This window comes from Strigops habroptila, chromosome 5, assembly GCF_004027225.2.
Source record: "Strigops habroptila isolate Jane chromosome 5, bStrHab1.2.pri, whole genome shotgun sequence".
Lineage (NCBI taxonomy): Eukaryota > Metazoa > Chordata > Aves > Psittaciformes > Psittacidae > Strigops > Strigops habroptila.
In genome coordinates, this window is record NC_044281.2 from 21779508 (window position 1) to 21798773 (window position 19266).

Sequence of the window (19266 nt, forward strand, 5' to 3'; positions counted from 1 at the left end):
TGTTCCTTTTGTCTTTACTATCTGACATTAATATAAAAAAGGTATGCTTCTAAAACCAGAGAATAAGAGGATATTGAAAACCTTTACAGGCAGCTACACTGTTCTTCCATGTGAGCAAATCCGTGGGACTTGCTTGTTAGTCCAACTAGGAATTTCTAATTCAATATATGTTAGACACTGAGCATGATGATTCCACATGTACCCGTAGTACTGCCCTGAGTTCATGCCACAGCTCCATCCAGTGGGGTATTCAACCATCAAATACCACAGCTGTCCTGGTAGTGTGTATCACGAGGTTCTGAGCTTTTACAGGAATGACAAGAGAGCATTCATGAGTTTACGAAGATAAAATGAGGATTGAACATAGTACTAAATACATGACATTCCACAACTTGGATTATTAGAACAAGTTTATTCTGCCTAGTTACTATTCACAAATAGGCTACAGATCATCTCATATGCAAGTGCATTTCTGAAAAATGTGCATGAGAATCAGAATGAATAACCATTCTTCTTTTCCTCAGGAATTTTTAAGAATCTCTCTGGAAGTACCACACGTGTGGATACTTATATGAAAAAATGCAAATGCCACTAGAAAGTAGGCATGTTGGTTATTCTTTACTAATTGCTTCAGTGAACTTATTAAGTGTTCAATTTACGTGCTTGCATGATTTTATATTGCATTCCCTTACAACTTAAAATGAAAACACTCAGAAGTGAATACTGAACTAATACTGAACTAAAGCCAGTTTATGAGCAATTGTATTCTATATACTTGCTCAGTTGCTAATGCAGTAACAAAATTTCATAGCACCTTTCCTGAAATTCATCACAAATCTTTTGGGGGAGGAAAATGTTTCTCCTTCAAATTGTTCTGAAATGCATTATGAAAAAAAAAAGTCTAAAACTTTGGTGGAATGCACAAGTATCAAAATAAAAATATAAGTATTTTCAGATTAATATGTAGACAAAAATACGTCTTAAAAGGTTACCTTAAAAAGTATGCAAATTACAAAAAAATTGACAGAATGAATACACTGCTTCAAAAATAAAGTAGTAAATTGAATAATATTTTTTGATATTCTATTAATAGCTTTTTAATCTTAGCTTTTCTTAAGGAAATAGTTTTAAGGTAAATGAGAACTGTGCCACTGTCACTGCAGATCACAGGTCGTGTCCATGCAAAACCAGTTTTTTCTCATACCTATTTTAGTTTTGCAATGTTACAGAAGCTGAAATGTTACTTCAAAACAAGTAGAGCATCACTTACAACAGGAAATTTTGAAGATCATCTTGGCCAACAAGAAAAAACAAATATTCTTTTATATTACTTCTTTGGCACCTTCTTGACACTGGGAATGAGAAGTGTGTAACGGAGTAGTGCTGTCTGTGATGGACTTAGGAAAGCTTACTCGGAGTGCTCTCTGCTGGAAGAACTGGCTTCATCTGCTAATTCAGTGCAAGATGGGTTTGCCTCCTGGTACTAAATGGCATTTTGGGTGGTTTTCAGACAACACAGCCACTCTAAAAGAGTGTTATTTAGCAATGGTGGGTTGTTTCTGGTGTCTAGAAACGATGACTGGGGGTGCTTTCACCTCCAGCGGAAAACCTGAGTTTTCCTAATCTTTGCCACTCTGTAATTCCCTACGAGGGAAAAAAGAGGGGAGAAGAACTTTTTGTATTTGATTTTACCACACTGATATTTAATTTCTACAGAGGAGCTTCACCTAGTTTGAAGTGTTCAGTACTCAGACACATTATGAAACATAGGGAATGTGGGCCACTTAGTCGTATGTCCAGCCAAAAAAGCAAGAAAACAAACCAGTTCCCTAGGCTTTCCATGCAGATTCAGCCAGTGACAGCCCCCACCGCTCCGACCAACCCGCGGGAGAGCCGCCGACAGGGGGCGCCGCACGCCGCAACCAGCGCCGCCCGCCAAGGTGTGTTCAAACCCTGCCCTCTCCGCCTGGCACCCAATGGCACGGGCCCTCCCTTCCGCGTGCTCCCGCCCCCGCCTCCCGAGAGCCCAATAGGCCGCCGGGCACGCGCCGCGTGCCGGCCTTTTCCGCCAGTTTTTCTTCCCGTGTCTCTCCCGCCTCCGTTCCCTCCAAGCCAATGGCAGTGGGCGCTCCAGCTAAACCAGCCAATGGCAGTGGGCGCTCCTGCTAAACCAGCCAATGGCAGTGAGCGCTCCTACTAGCGAGCCAATGGCAGCGTGCTGCCACGCCCTCCCTCACCTTTCCAGAGCCTCCCCCCCGGCTCCGGCGGCGCTGGGTAGCAAAGATGGACGCGGAGGTGCAGCAGGTGAGCGCCGCTGCCGGGCGCCGTCCTGCCCCGGCACCCTCCGCGGGTGTGGGGCTGTGCAGCGGCCGGGCTGGCGGGTGGGAGGGCGGCGATCCGCGGGAGGGGCGGTGGAGCCTGGGGCCGGAGGGCGAGCGGCCGGTCGGCGCCGTCTGCTGCAGTCCCGGGGTGAAGCGTTTGCACGAGTGAACCGCGGCCGCCTCTCCTGCAGGCCCTGCTCAATTATTACTGCCGAGAAGGCTACTTCCACCACGTCCGGGCTGCGGCGGATGAGGCGCTGGGGCGGCTGGGCAGCGATCCGGTGTTGCTGTTCTACCGAGCCTACGGTGCCCTGAGGGAAGGTAATGAGGGGCTGGGGAGCTGGTTGTTGTGTCCCGTCCCTCCGCCGCCCTCCCAAGCGCTGGGCATCCTTACGTCGCAAAGTTCAATGTTTAGCACAGAAAGAAAACAATGTCATGAGGTTTGAATGTTTTCCATGCTGAGAAGATTGCCAGTGTTTCATGATCGCCGCCACCTCCCCATACACACCCCGGTTTGAGCTGTTCCCTTCAATGCAGCTGTATCTAACTTTGTTGTATGCATTTGCCTCAGAGGAGCTGACAGCTAATACCTCTTGGGAGGGTCACTGCGTACATTAAACTGTTTTGAGAAGTTTTATTTTCCTAAATATGTATTTCAAAGATGTCACAAAATACTAAAGGTAACCCAGAGTGGGGAGAGGAAGGATTCAAAAGATTTTGAGGTGATGTATCTAATCCCAAACTCCCTGACTTTTTTGTTTGCTTTACAATCACAAGTTTATATTTTTTATGATGCTGTGTTTTCTACTGATGTTCAAAAGTTTCACGCAAGCAAGGCAATATATCTGGATATATAAAGAAACAGGAGCAAGAATAGCTGTTCAATGCCTGTATAAAACAAATAATAAAGATGATTTTTATCTTTATGGCAGTTGACAGAACTAGCATGTAACTCCTTTCAAGTTCTCTGCATTGAGATGCTTTTTTCTTTCTTGTGTCTGTTTGAAAGACTTGCGCAGAAGGTGAAAGTGGATATGTGAATAATGAAGTTGTGAAGAAGCTGTTATCAGAAATACAGAAGAAAAGAATAGAGGGGAAAATTTAAGTGAGATTGATGTTCGATGTTGATATTCTCTGTCTTGAAAAATGTTATAGCCTATTCTGTGCTTGTTTCACTAGGTGACATCCAAGAGGGGATTCGACAGTTGGAGTCTATTAAAAACAAACAGGAGGTGTCACTTTGTACAATGATGGCTTTGATTTATGCCCATAAAAAGAGCCCTAAGCCAGGTATGCTCATTAAGACAATACTGCGTCATGTTTTAGACAGCTCTGTGTGAAGATCTGAGAGTCGTAGACTAATTCTGCCTAATACAAAAAGGTGTGCTCCAGCTTTGCATTTGACATACTATATAGTACTAAAGTGACACTTACCAAGATTGCAAACAAAAATAACAAAACACAAAACTGCAAAGAGTAAGACTGAATGTTAAAACAAAATACTTAAAAAAAAAAAAAAAAAAAAAAAAAAAAAAAAAAAAAAAATCTCTGACTTATCCACCATGATGAAAAATCTTTCATGGGGAAAAAAATATAAATTAATCAAGTTTCTTGTGACTGTTGTTCACTCTTGTCTGATACTGGTGCTTTTGAGCAGTGTTGTGGTTTAAGCCCAGCCGGTAACTCGGAACCATGCAGCCGCTCGCTCACTCTCTCCTTTCTTCTTCCTCCCCACTCCTGGAGGGATGGGGAGGAGAATCCAAAGAATGTAACTCCCATGGGTTGAGATAAGAACAGTCCAGTAACTAAAGTATAATACAAAACCACTACTACTACCACCAATAATAATAATGATAAGGGAAATGGCGAGGGGAGAGACTAGAAGACCAAAAGGGGAAAAGAAAGAGAAAACAATAAACACAAGTGATGCACAATACAATTGCTCACCACCTGCCGACTGATACCCAGCCCGACTTGAGCAGTGATCTGGGCCTTCCAGGTAACTCCCCCCATTTTATATACTGGGTATGATGTGCTGTGGAATGGAATGCTATGGAATACCCCTTCGGCTAGTTTGGGTCAGGTGTCCTGTCTCTGCTTCCTCCTGGCTTCTTGTCCCCTTCCTCACTGGCAGCGCATAAGACTGAAAAGTCCTTGATTGGAGTAAGCATTACTTAGCAACAACTAAAAACATCGGTGTGTTATCAGCATTGTTCTCAGACTAAAGTTGAAACCACAGCACTGCAACTAGCTACTAGGAAGGAGAAAAATGACTGCTACTGCTGAACCCAGGACAAGCAGAATTGCAATTTAAGAAGTCATTAAAGCCACACCATTTCTATCTTGCAAGTTACCCTGACCTTACAAATGGAGAAAAGAATTTTGTGAACACTGGTATTCCTTTCCCCAGTCTAAAAACAGAGGTTATTTTGCTAAGTTATATTCTCAAAACCACAGTTGGTTTATCAGGTAATCCAAGTTGTCATTAAACTATCGCCCTGGTATCTTCCTGACTCTGCAGATTTATAACTGTTACTGACAATTTTGTTAAGCAGTATGGATGTGAAACAGCTCTGACTAATGACATCGCTCTTATTTGAGTCCCTGAGGATTAATACTGTAAGGCAGCAAAATTATCATGCATTTCACGAGTCAGACATTTGATTTTAATGGCTCCTAAAAATGTATCAGAAGTTAATGTGGGTAAAAGAAAATATTTGACAGTAAGCCCCCCATACCAAATGAAATTTCTGTGTGGGATTAACCTGATGAGAGCAACTGGCAGTAACAATGAGGATGTGAGAAAATGAGTTTCAGTTTTAAGAAACACATCATGTGTTTTCCAGGGATTCTGAAGCTAAGTCATCTCATGTTCAGCGTTGTAGGGCTGCTTTATATTTAACTGTTTACTTATTTGGCAAATACTGGTGAACCTAATTGTCAAATATCCATTTATCTGGCAGAAGTCTCAGCTGCAAATTTAAGGTTTAACAAGTAGTGGTGTTCTTGCACAAATGACCGTGTTGATGAGAATCCTGTCTTTTGCCTCTGTACCTGATTAAGATATTGGATTGCAAGGGATTGCTTCTGTTTATCAATATACAATACAGAAAACAAGGTTTGCTTTGGAAGCTCTTGACTTATGTGCTGCTCTCTTGTAATATTTTGAGATGCTATCAACAAAATCTGTGAACAAAACCTTTTCAGATCGAGATGCTATTCTAGAGTTGGATGCAAAACTGAAGGAGCAACGTAAAACAGCAGGACAGCAGGCTCTGTACTTTGCTGGCATATTTTTGTGGCATCTTGGTCGTGAAGACAAAGCCCGTGAATATGTTGATAGAATGATAAAAGTTTCTGGTGGTGGTAAAGAGGTAACTTCTTTCCTTTCCTATGTGAAATAGTAATAGGATCATGTACACTGTGCAGCTAGACTTACTGCACCAATGTTATTTGGAGGTTTCCTTTAACTGTTTTGTGTTCTAATTCTTCTTAATGTCATAAATTCATTTGACAGGGCCAAGTAGACTTCCCATAATGATTCTCTTGTCTGCTAAATATTCATTTTCACGTAAGAAATAACAAGTCTGCATTGACCAATGGAAATAATGTGTAGTTATGCCAATTTTGCTACTTGATACTGAGCATCATAATTTCTAGAAAAAAACCTAAGTGTGATAGTCTCACTAGAGGGACACATCTATTTTGAATCTGAAGTCTCAAAAATACCCAGAGGGTCGGGGATTTAAATTTTCAGCAGTTATTAAAGGCAAAATTTGCTTAGGGTTTTACTTTATGTAATTTATTTTAAAGTTGAGGTAAGTGTTGTATGTAGCAATGTCTTCTGCATTTGTATACAGACATCAAAATTCACTAGAATCTTTAAAGAGGTTTGGGAAAACTTACTGTTTGGGGTTTTTTAAAGCATGTATCAGCTTCGATTCAAGGAGAGATAAGTCTTTTTTTTTTTATCAGACGTCTTTGAGGCAGAGCTGTTAAAATTGAATGCATGATTGTTCTCTTATGACACTAGTATTAAACACAATGTTGTTTCTGAATTGTACCTCTGTGTGGTTCAGTACGTTGCTCAATTTATATCCTACAGTTTAATGGTTTGTACGATATTATGTGAGTTAGAAATCTGCAACTGTTCTAAACGTTAATTTCTGAATTACATTATGAATTTGAGTAATAGCTTTTGAACTATCACTCATTTTTAATTAAAATTGGTAGTTATTTTTAATTACTGCTTAACTTTTACTCATGAAGAAATAATTAAGGACATCACAAAGCATTAATATGTTTATTTCTAAAAAGACTAAGGGTATGCCATTTTTAAAAACAGCGGTATTTATGACTTTGCTTATTAAAGCCATAGTAATTGTGGTTTGTTTGCTTGTTTTTGTTTTCAAAAGATTATTTGGGAATGTTGCTTAGTAGGAAATACTTTCAGCAGAGGTATTTAATGGATTTGAAATATTGTGTATGTTTTTCTATACAGAGGGACATGCACATGTGTAAAAATGTACATTGGCATTTAAATATATAGGAAAAAAATATTTTTCCTTTTTTCTAAGTTTACTTATGCTTATCCCTGTTCCTAGTTTGACAATATGAAGTTATGTGTACTTCAGGTTTTTTGGGAGGAGGTAAAGGGTGCTTAAACTTTGTGAAATATGATTTGCTTAGTATATGCAATTTACTTTGATAAGATACTTTATGTACGCCTTCTATAGAAGTAAAATACCTCTTTTTAAAAAAAAAAAAAACAAAAAAAACTTGAGACACCTTTCAACTTTTAAAAGTTCTAAGTACTATAATGTTCTAAAAAACCGTATATAATATGTTATATATATAACATATATATAACAGTGTAATACTGTTGGAGATTCAGGAAATATCAGATCTTTGCCCTTTGCACACAGGTTTTTCTTTTTAATCAGACTGTGAAAGAAAAAAAAACAAGTGTCTCTCCTTTTTCAGCGCTCCATTTGTTTCTCAGTGTCTCATATAAACAATATCTTAAGAAAAAATTCCGCAGCAGTGTTTGCAGAAAATATTCTGGTTTATGTTGTTATTTCTGTGTGGTTTTGTTCTGTTTGCTGAGTATGTTAGACTAGTTCAGTGGCCTTGTTTTTTGTTGTTTTTAATGATGTAAGTAAATATACTATTTGTTTAACGCTGTAATAAATTATTAATATTTTAGGTTACGCTGTAGACTGGTTATAATTCAAATATGTATTTAAAATGATTTAAAATAGATAATTTAAGTCCTATTTTTATTTTTAAGTTATTTCTTTTTATTAATATATCAAGTATACTTTTTTTACTACCTAGCTAGTGAAGAATTCTAATTTATATTTTGTTTATAGGGGTTGATTTTGAAAGCATGGCTTGATCTCACCTGTGGAAAAGAAACTCACATTAAAAAAACTCTGAAATACTTCGATGAAGCACTGCAGGAAGGCAATGATGTCTTTGCTCTGCTTGGTAAAGTAAGTTTGCATCATGATTTTAACACTTCCTAAATGTCATGTTAGTCTTGTAGAGTGATTAGAGGGATGCTGAGAAGAGTTGTCTATAAATGACCTTGTCCAAGGAATAGAAATACAGTGTCAGTCACACTGGTTTTGTTTAGAGAAAAAAACTGGGTCTTAGCAGAAATGAAGTTTGAATCAATCTATAAAATTGTTTAAGGAATATAGGACAGTTGTCACAGAAATTGATCACTAGCACAGTAAAAATATACTGACACTTCTGTTTCCTGCAGTAGACAGCCCATTTCAAGTAGTTTGTAGTTCGTAAGACTTCTCACTTTCTTTGTAGGTTAAGGCAAAGGGGTGTGCCTGGGTAATGGTACTGGTACATGGTAATGGTACGCTATGTCTATTACCATATACGTGATTATGAATTTCTGGGGTGTTCTTGCATTATTACATTTCTGTAATTCTGTAGTATAAAACATTGCTGCAGTGGGATACTGCTGCACTAAAAACGGTTTCCACCTGGTGGTTTATTTGGTTTTTGGCTTTTTGTTGATGAACTGAAGCTGGTAACTGATTCTTCTTGCACATCTATATTTCTTTTAATTATGTTAAAAAGATGTGCTTTCTTCCCCTCGTTCTCCTCCTTTTTTTCTTGGAATAAAAATACCTACAAGGTGATACTTTGGGGTGCATTAGATACCAATGTAAGAAAGAAAGGTATAGATTAAATACAGTCAGCCTAACTGTATACTGAGGTTATGATTTTACTATGTACACAAGAAAAACTGTTTTTATTCATGTTTATGTATGTAAGAAATGAGGTTTCAAATCATCCGAAAATATAAAAGTATGTGTGGTCTCTTCCTTTTGGCATGGGATACCTATCCACATTGCAGAATTGCTGTACCATGACAAAAACAAATAGTATTTAAACACTGTAGTGTGATCATCTAGGAACATTGGTTCTTTTTAATTTCAAGTGCTTGTTTTGGTTATATTTCATTAAAAGAGTGGCATGAATTGTTTTCTTTACACATTTTTCTGTTTTTTTGTTACAGAATGCTTACCACGCAATAGGTTTTACATGTCTGGTTCAGAGTATGCTAATTGTTCATATCACAAGCATTGTTACTTTTTAATATAATGTTTAATATTCTAAAGCTAAATGCAGAAAAAATTGTTCAATGAAAATAAGAAGACTAAACTTCAGGAGAGCATGCACAATGGTATTTGGTTAACCACGTGTGCTTGGCTATATGCAGACTGTTGAATTCAACTACCAGTATATCTCAAATTTAGTTACTGAATTAGATTTTAGACAGACAGCTATCTTGGTATGGCTTAAGAAATTAACTCTCAAACTCTACGTTTGCACCATTTCTATATCAAAAATATGAAATAAAATGGCATGCACACAGTATCAAAGCAAAACAGGATTTAAGCTCTAAGTTGATTTTTATTTAAAACTGTGATGCTTGATACTTCTGAAGTAGTTTTGTATTTGGAATACCCTGTAAATTGCTTTAAAATTAACAAAAAATGTTAATTCTGTCAACAATAGTGACCTACTGACCACAGGCTTTAGATGGTACGTACCTCAGGGCTTGAAAAAATGTTAAATCCGTGGTTGTGTTTAGAATGCTAAAACTGTGAGATGCTTTATACAAACTTACTTGAAACCTAGTAAGACAATTTTACTTTTCAGGTACATCTCTGTTTTTGTTGCTTGTAAATGCTGAGTTACTTGTAAATGCTGTAATTACCTTTTGTTGTAGAATGCTTACAACACACTAGGTTTTACATGGCATCTTTTGCTATCTGATTGTTGCAGTATCTCTAGTTGTGGTTGATGCTGAAGTAAAACTATTATTTAAAGATTTTTCTCTCACTGGCTCTTTTTGCTGGTTTCTGTATGAAAGAACTTCTGAATCTTCTCACCTATGTGAGTATACAGGCTTTAGATGTGACTTCTCTTCCTTCCTTTAGGCACAGTATTTTGAGGTCCGACAGAATTTTTCAGGAGCTCTGGAAACTGTGAACCAGATAATTGCAAACTTTCCAAACTTCATTCCTGCTTTCATAAAGAAAATGAAGCTACAACTAGCCTTGCAGGACTGGGAGCAGACAGTTGAAACAGCACATAGGTTGAGTATGAAGTAGCACACTGTTGTGTTCTTGCCATGTTTACACTGTAAGAACACTTTGAAACAAAAGTAGGTAGGTTTCCATTGATTTTAATTAATTTGAACTAGTTAATTAAAAAAGAAAAAAAAGCTTAAACTAAATTAAGTTTTGCTAGAACCCAGCCTTGCAATTCTGTGAGGATACTGCATCAATATGTGAAACCATTTTGAATGGAAGAGGATGTTTTCTGAAGGATAGGAATAAGTAACAAAGCTATGCTTTCAATTGAGAGCTATGACTTACAGTGACTGCAATATAAGTTATTTTATTCCCCTTTTAGGGCAAAACAGATGATTGAGTAAAGGTTTTGTTTTGGTCTCTTTACATTCACCTTTTGTTTGGCTTTAGACTATTGCAGAAAGATGCCCTCAATTTAGAAGCCATAAGAATGGAGGCCCTGCATTATCTGTGCAGGGAAGGAAATATATCTGAGGTGAGTCTTTTAATTAGCAGACTGAGCACAACACAGCCTTTGTAGGGACTAGATGCCACAAGCACTGTTTTCTTTGTCTTCTCACATAGTTCGTTCCTGTACTACACTACTTATCTGCAGAAAAGGTATATTCACTTATTCTGACTCAAATGGTTGCTCTAGCTTTTTGTTGGAAGCCAAGGGAAACATAATTTTTTACCTCCGTCTTTCTAGACAACAGGAATCAAACCAAAGAGAAGTGTCCTTTGGACAGTTGATTGAATCACCTTCATTTCAATCATCAAAGCAAACTTTTATTGTTTAAATGCTCTTTTGTTAATTTCATAAGTTATTGTAAGCCTTCCATTAATTTTAAGTATTTTATTAATTGAAATAGGGGAAGTAATGAGTTTTGTAACTATAAATTTTTGGAACGGGGTCACAGTCACTTTACATCTATCTGTGATGTTAGGTTGTATAACCTGTGCTTTGTTCACCCATTTTTGACAATTACTGTGGGGTTTTTTAGGTCTAAGAATTCTCTTTAACTTTTTCTTCTACTCCCAAGATCCCTTTTCTGCACAGTAAATATATGCATGTGTTTTGTAGAGATGGTGCTTGTGCCATTTTTCAGGAAATGTTAAAATACGTTGTCATGAAAAATCATTATATATTTTAAGATATATTTTTAAATATTTTTTAAAAATATCTTTTCCATTATGCAAAAATGCTGGTATAATTTAAGTGGAAATTTAGCAAAAATGTAAAGTGCTTTTAGCGTTTTGTAGGTTTATTTTCAGGTTATAAAGGAAAAGGTGTTTTAGGTTGTATAACACATTTTTAGTTATTACAAAAAACTCTTTAGTGTATTTAAAATCAAATTTAAGTATTACCTGTGCACAATCATAGGAAATATGGAGAAACTAACAATTGCAGACTTCAATTCAGTAAAGCCGCCCAGGAATGAAAATTGCTGGACATGGTAGTGTATAAATAAAAGATTCTGGGGTGAAATGTCACATGTGACTAAGACCCATGTCTAGGAAAACAGTAAAAAAACTGATGAGGTTTAAACATGTTTCAGATTTTGGATTTAAGAATTCCAAAAGAAATCTAACTGCTACCCCTCAAAAGTTCCAAGTTTACATTTCAAGATAGTACTGAATAGTAAAGCATGTGACTACTTTTTAATGAAAACTGTTCAATTGTCCTAATCTGTTCATTGTTTCTATTACTTGTTATTTTACTTCTTTTTCTCTAAGGCTTCAACAAGACTGAGAGACCTAATCAAAGCTCTGGACAGATTAGAACCACATAATTCACAGCTCTTCTGTAAAATGGCTTTAGCTTTCAGTAGAACAGTGAGTATGCCTTTTCTTAACCATCATACAACTATCTGTATATTCTGGTTTTTGTTTTATTTTCTGGTAAACAGATGTTAAATATCTACCAAAAAGTAGAAGATTGCAGACAATTTAAATAGGTATCCTTGTGTAGCCTTTGGTAACTACATTTTTAAAGTTTTACATTCAGTATGAATTACCACACTTAAGCTATCTCATTCAAAAAATGTTTTTACTACTTGCTTTTAGATAAGAAACAAGTTTCCAGTGAAAATACACTCACATCTACCAACCATATTCTTAACATAGGAAAGTGACAAGGTTAATCACATAGCCTTGAAATGGAAGGTTTCTTTAACCTTTGTATTTATCAGAACTGTTTTAAGGAGGCATTCAAAGCAACTGTCGACTATTCCTTATTGTATAGTACCGTAGATTTATGTTGGAATCCAACACTCTTTAATGTCACAATTTTTACAGCTACTACAGATTATATTAGTTTTATATGAGAAGATGTTGTCTCAACTGCTACAGCAATATTCAGTGTATTTATCTAAGTGAATCTGAAAAATAAGGAAAATTTAAGGTTTAAAGATTATTCTTACCATTAGTGTGGCCGAGACCAGCTCATCCTTCAACATACACAAACCTTAGTTGAAAGAGCATTTGATTTGGCATCTGACAACGCAGAATTTGCTACTGAACTTGGCTACCAAATGATTTTACAAGGAAAGGTGAAAGAAGCTTTAAAATGGTACAAGACTGCTATGAGACTTGATGAAACAAGTGTTCCTGCACTAACTGGTAAGGTCTTACACTTTCTTTTGGTTTTTGCTGTTCTTAAGGCACAGGCAATACTTTTTTTTTCTGATCAAGTTTTCCTACTACTGCTGCTAGGAAAATCTAGAACTATTAGAACAGGATTACTGGGCAGTACTTCCTGATTCATGTTATGCAGTCTTCTTTGTAGCAAGAGTTTCTCCTCACTGAATATGTGTCTTGGTCTTCCTTTTGGAAAGTGTAACTTTTAAATTAGAACTCTCAAAGTAATGCTAAGGACAGAGATGTGGCTCAATTTTTTTTTTTATTATCTTATTTCTGTAGTACCTGAGAACTAGAGAATTCTTAGGGGCTACAAAAATAAAAGAATTCAAGGGCAGTTGATAGAACAAGCTTTCCATGGCTACATAGGTGTCCAAATTAGATTGAAATAATCAAAACATCTGATACTTTTTGTGTACATATTGTATTCTTTGGAAAAAAATAAATTACTTATGATAAAGTTCAATTGCTGTCAAGACAATGGAGAGTAAATATGGCATACTTGCTTCACAGATTTTCCCCCTCCTCCCCCCCTCCCCGCATTTTTCTCCCTGACTATGGCATTGCCTTAAACAGTATAAAAAATTCAGAGGGTAGGAGTGGTTTGTGGAAATGAATTCCAGTTAATTCTGGAAAACAAAGCATGTGCTTGACTAGGAGGCAAATCTGCAATAAAATGTTTGAATATGTTACAGGAATTATCCGTTGTCAGCTAATACAAGGACAATTAGAAGATGCAGAGCAGCAGTTGGAGTTTCTTAATGAAATTCAACAGTCCATTGGGAAATCTGGGGTAGGAGACATCTTCCTTCATTAAAATACTTTGATTAAAATCTGTATTCTGGTCTACTAGCTACTTCTGTATTTCAGTCACTTGAGCAGAGCATTCTTAATGGAATACCGTTCAATCCAAGTTTCGGTTTTTCTTGCTATCTGTCTAAGTTAATGTGTTGTCTAACTTTGCAACGCAAGGCTGTTTGCTTGCAGAGCAAAAACATCATTGCCTTCCTGCAGTGCAAACTTACCTGAAGTTTGAAATGTCAGGAAGGGAGGGATATTAATTATCATCAGGATTTTGGGCTCGGAAACGTTTAGAGTTTCCAGCACAAATTAAAGCAATGCATTGATACAATAATCATCAGTGTAATTTATGGTGAACTTACTAAATGTCTTCCAGTGTCCCTAAATGTAAAGAAGAAATGTCTAACATTAATAATTATGTACTATTGTATGAGTAACAGATGCATGTATCTGGAATATGGAGAATGTTTTATTCCTTTTTTTACCTGTAGGAATTATCTTTCTTGCGTGCGGTCCTAGCAATGAAAAAACAGAAGAGACAAGAAGAAGTTATTGCCTTACTGAATGATGTTCTGGACACTCACTTTTCATCTCTGTGTGGTTTTCCTCTTGGTGTGGAATATTTTGAAAAACTAAACCCTGATTTCTTGCTAGAAATCATTAGGGAGTATCTTAATTTTTGCCCAGCACAGGTAAGCAGCTGTAGATGACATCTGCCTGAAAATGGAAATTATTCTTGGATTTTATTTTGAGATCATGAAGCAAAAATTTAGAAAAATTTCCCTCTTAAATTGTGAATTCATTTGAAGTAAAAGTGTGTTTAATCAAAATATCTATGAAAATACATCTTCTGTGAAGTGAGCAAGTTGGAATAATGACACCTGTGGAAACCTGGAATATTTGTTTAATGCACAGTGTGTGCATTTATACTTTTTTAGTATCTCTTGATCAGAAAACTGTAACAGTACAGTGAATAGAGCTATCTCAATATGGAAGTAGGATGTTCGCCGTGACGATCCTATTCTTGAAATATTTTTGTCAGCTCAGGGTATTTTTTTAGTATACCTATGTTCTTTCTTCATTTCAGTTTCTTTTTTATGTTGGTAAAAATCAGTAGAATACTACTTGTATCATAATTGTTATTAGTAATTCCAAAGAAAGATATAATTTAGATGGCTAATTTTCTGTGCCTGAATTTGCTTGTGTTAGTTTTGGCAACAAACGCATGTAGAACTTAAGAAATTGAATGGGGGTGTTAGATTGCTAAAGCAGAAGAAAAATAGTTAAAGTTTCTTTAAAATGGTGTCTTCCTGAAATAGATTATTCTTCTGAAATAGGTGGGAGCTGATTTTTGTTATCCTGTCATTAGCAGATTTCTAGTTTAATTATAGAACCTTCCTGTAAATATTTATTCATGAACAGTTTTAAAATCTAACAGGCAGACAAGGAGTTTTCCATTGTTGTGATCAATCCCACCATCTATAATGAAATGGTAATGTTTTAAAGTCTAAAGCATCAGTAGCAAAGACAATTTCGTGTCACAGATGGAGATAAATAAGAAGTGTCATTCAGTGAGGTAGTGTCTTGTCTGAAGATTTCCCTGAGGTGTATTCCGGAAGTACTTAGTGGCAATGATGGTTTTTAATTTGGAATGAAAACTGTATTTCCTGAACTGTTGTTTGTAGAAAAAAACTGTAAAAGAAAAGATAGGCTTTTCCTGAAGTTTCATTATCTCCTTATTGCAAAAAGAGGTTTGTGTTATCAGAAAGTCAGGTATTCGCCGGGAGCCAGGTGGTGGAAGCTTCCAGTTTGGCGGTGGACGATTGCTGCTTCCCCAGGGCATCGGTCCTGTGGAAATACAAGCTGTGAACAGAAGGATCTTTAGGTTGCCTTTTGCTTTTTTATATGTAACAGTTAGCAACTAGCTAAAGTGATAGAGGGAAATGAACAATGTTTCTGACAATGAGAAGCTAAAATGTACACTGTACTAGCAGTTTACAGGAAAGTAGCTATTTCTCAGCTGCTATTTTCAGTTTGTTGCTAGCAGTATGGATATGTTCTGTGGTGTGGAATGTGGGTAGGAGGGACAGGACCAGAACCTTTTCTTCTCATCATTGTGGTCATTCATTCCAACTTCTCTTGAAATTTAGTTCATGTCACCATTGTGTTGGATGAGTTGGCATGGTATTTCAGAGTATGTCACCAAATGTTTATGGACTGAATCCTCAGCTTATGTCAAGTCTGAAGTGTTTGATCATCCTTGAAGTCCATGAGGCTCTCTTGTGTTCCTGCTGATAGCAAGAAGTTGCCCCCTTAAATTTAAAATGTATTTTTATATTCCTTCACAATGACAGCTTTTAGCTTTTAGGGCTGAATAAACTAATGGTGCTTTGCTATGACTCATTTGAGTTTAAAATGAAGCTCAGACTTGAAATGAAAAGCAAGTCCAAAACCAGTCACTGAAGTGTTGTTTTGTTTGTTTGGTTGGTTTGGGGTTTTTTTTGTGTGTGCGTTTTGTTTGTTATGTTGTTGATTTTGTTTGTTTGGTTTTTTTATTCTTAGCCTGCAAGTCCTGGGCAGTCTCCTTCACCACTTCTCAAGCACTGTGCTTCTGTTCTTGAAACTGTGGTAAAAACTGTGCCTGGTCTTCAACAAGCTGTCTTTTTAATTGCAAAAGTGAAATACTTGTCAGGTAATGGTTATGGGAATGGATAGCTATCCACCTCTTTAGTTTCTTTAATACAAAAAAATTAATTTCACACTTTTAAATCATAATGAGTTTTTTCTTTCACTGCAGATCACTGCATTACAGCTAATGTGAAGAACATTTGCCCTGTCTTTTTTTGTGATTTGTATGAGTGCATCTTAATTGTACAGATGCATAAATATGGTATTTTTTAATCTATTGCTTCCAAAAAAGATCACTTATTGAGATGGAACAATGGGAGAATATCTTACCTTTGATCTGCTTTTGGTTTCATTTCATAGCCACGTAATACTTGGCATATGAGTTTATTCACAAAATGCTCACATTAAAAAAAAAAAAAAGTGAATCATTAAGAAATGCTCTCTATTTAACCTCTGCATTTCATATAAACTGGTTTTTCACTTTCCCTTTTTTAACTTCCTAGGGGATATTGAAGCAGCCCATAGTAATCTACGTTACTGTCTTGAAAGGAATCCTTCCTATGCAGATGCACACTTACTGATGGCCCAGGTGTACTTGGCTCAAAACAATACTAAGCTATGTTCTCAGTCCTTGGAACTTTGTCTGAGCTACAATTTTGAGGTGAGTTGGACAAAAGAATGAGACAATTTTATTCTGTCAGTTATCTGAAGTTGTATGTTTTTGTATGTAGTAATTTTTAAACTGAACTTTTCATGAACCTCATGAAGTTCAACAAAGCCAAATGCAAGGTCCTGCACCTGAATTGGGGCAATCCCAAGCACGAATACAGGCTGGGAGGAGAATGGATTGAGAGCAGCCCTGAGAAGAAGGACTTGGGGATGTAGTAATTAACTTACTTGATTACTAGTTTGTGTTATTGAAAATTCTAATGTTTTCATAAGTAAATTACTGAAGTTGAAATCAGATATATTTGAGGGAAAGAAGGAACTAAGGTCACTATTTAAAAAAAAAATCTTCTTTCAAAGGTTTTGAATACAGTGCAACTCCTTATCTCGTATTTTTTAGGTGAGAGAACATCCCATTTATCACTTAATTAAGGCCCAAACTCAGAAGAAGATGGGAGAATTATCAGAAGCTATTAAGACCTTACAGATGGCAAAGAATTTGCCTGGAATGAGAAAACCTACAGCTTCCTCAAAAACTAAAGGGAAAAGAATTGAAATTGACACAAGCGATCGTGTGTCCGTCTTCCTAGAGTTAGTAGAAGTTCACCGTTTGAATGGAGAACCGGTAAGACAGCAAACTCGTTAAGATGTAGTACATACCTGAAAACAATTTCTTCTTCCTGTTAACAGAAGTGTCTATATTAGTTCAAAATAGAAAACCAACACTTTTTTTTACCAGAAGATTTGGTTGTTGAAATCCCAAGATGTTAATACCTGACTTGACAGCTTGTACCTGAAATTGTACAGAGAAAAAAAGAAACCCTACTTGCAGGTGCTCAATTTTAAGTCTACAAATCCTCTTTTAATTTTGAGGAGGAGATAACGTTGATGGTCATCTGCTGGCATGTAGATTACTGTTTTGCTGTCAGACTGGTATTAGAAATATTTTTGGATCATGTCTTTCTGTAGCAGCATCCTTACTCTCTTAATAAACAGTAGGACACTACATACGTGTAAGAATATGAGAGAAGCTATACGCAATCGTGTAGTTGGAAGCGGCCTTTAGAGGTCATCCTGCTCGAGCAGGACCTGTTAGAACAAGGTGCTAAAGGCATTGTCCAGATCAGTTTTGAGCATCTCCTTATATATATGCAATGCAGATGTTATTTTCTTTACTAAAACTTTTTCTGGTGGTTTGTACCACATACATTTTATTTAAAAGAAATCAAGAGGGAAAAGAACTAAATGTTTTAGCAAAACAGATGGATACTATGGCTTGGGGACTTTTGTGGGGCTTTTTTGATTGGTCTGTATAATGCCCCCAGACATACGTTTGCTTATGATGTCTTTACTTTTGGCAGTTCAACAACAGGGAATACATTAATTCTATTGGTTTTATTATTTGCAGCATGAAGCCGTTATAATACTGCAAGAAGCCATTAATGAATTTTCTGGAACTTCTGAGGAACTAAGAGTTGTGATTGCAAATGCAGATCTGGCAATTGCTCAAGGAGATGTTGAACAAGCCTTGACTATGCTCCGAAATATTACACCTGAACAGCCTTACTTTGTACAAGCTAAAGAAAAAATGGCAGATATTTATCTTCATCATAGGAAAGATAAGAGGTTATATGCTGGCTGCTACAGGTAAAAGTTTCTGGTGTGTGTATATATATTTTCCAAGACGTTTAATGGTAGTGTGGTGAGCTCATTTTTTTCTCTTCCTACTGTAATAAGTCAGAAATATTTAGTGACATAATGAATTCATTTAAGTGAGTGTTGTGCCATTTGAAACAGTAATTGAGAGTCCTGGTTGGGAAAGATACCTCAGATTTTTTTGTTTTATTTTCAGAAATAAAGAAAAACTAAAATCTGCAGAGTAGAAAATTGTTGTGTCCTGTTTATTGTTTTTTAGTTACCAGCATTGACATGTTAAATTCTGAGCAAAGTTCTGTCTTCTGTTTCCAGAGACCTAGTAGAAAAACTGCCAAATGCTCATACTTTGCTTCTTCTTGGTGATGCATACATGAATATTCAAGAGGTAAGTGCCTGCTAGGGATGAATAGAACTATTGAGTCATTTGTTGACTTTGGCAAGTTGAGACAATGTAGCATGTTGACTTATTGATTGGTAGTTGGCAAAGAGAAACTGCTTTAGGATGTAAAAAACCCCCATAATTACTGGCTACAAATGTAACTGTTCTGAGTTCAAAGAAAAAGCTGTTGAAAATGCATTTCCTCTAATAACTGACTGGGTGAAAGCCAAGGTGGGAATTTTATCTAGAAGATTACTGACCCATAAGACTAACAAAAATTGAAAGCGAGAGCTAAATTAAATTCAGAAGGAAGTTGAAGATGCTTAGAAGAGTTCTGAAGTTTAGAATAATTCTAGGTAACTTAGTTCTCATACTGAAAGTTCTATTTTGAAATTTTAAATTACTGAATTCCTGTACATTTTTTATATTCTTTGCTTTCTTGATGAACTTGAAATATTACTCAGTATTTTTAGAAGACAGTGTAGTCAAGTGGACATAGGATTTTGAAGGATACACATTTAAATTCAGATGTTGAAAGAATATATTGGATTAGGACACACAACTATAG

The 19266-nt window shown here is 36.4% G+C and overlaps 1 protein-coding gene across 2 annotated transcripts in view; it reads left to right on the plus strand.

The window, feature by feature from the left end:
• Window positions 1-2234: 2234 nt before the first annotated feature.
• TTC21B (tetratricopeptide repeat domain 21B) overlaps window positions 2235-19266 on the plus strand; it is a 42202-nt gene continuing 25170 nt past the window's right edge. For both annotated transcript variants that reach the window (XM_030488829.1, XM_030488830.1), the window contains exons 1-16: window positions 2235-2304; window positions 2513-2642; window positions 3501-3611; window positions 5529-5695; window positions 7694-7816; window positions 9794-9951; window positions 10340-10424; window positions 11666-11764; window positions 12358-12550; window positions 13264-13361; window positions 13861-14061; window positions 15932-16061; window positions 16501-16658; window positions 17064-17288; window positions 18072-18310; window positions 18632-18704. In XM_030488829.1, the coding sequence (XP_030344689.1) occupies window positions 2284-2304; window positions 2513-2642; window positions 3501-3611; window positions 5529-5695; window positions 7694-7816; window positions 9794-9951; window positions 10340-10424; window positions 11666-11764; window positions 12358-12550; window positions 13264-13361; window positions 13861-14061; window positions 15932-16061; window positions 16501-16658; window positions 17064-17288; window positions 18072-18310; window positions 18632-18704 (2211 nt within the window). In that variant the 5' untranslated portion in view covers window positions 2235-2283. The remainder of the gene's footprint in view (window positions 2305-2512; window positions 2643-3500; window positions 3612-5528; window positions 5696-7693; window positions 7817-9793; window positions 9952-10339; window positions 10425-11665; window positions 11765-12357; window positions 12551-13263; window positions 13362-13860; window positions 14062-15931; window positions 16062-16500; window positions 16659-17063; window positions 17289-18071; window positions 18311-18631; window positions 18705-19266) is intronic.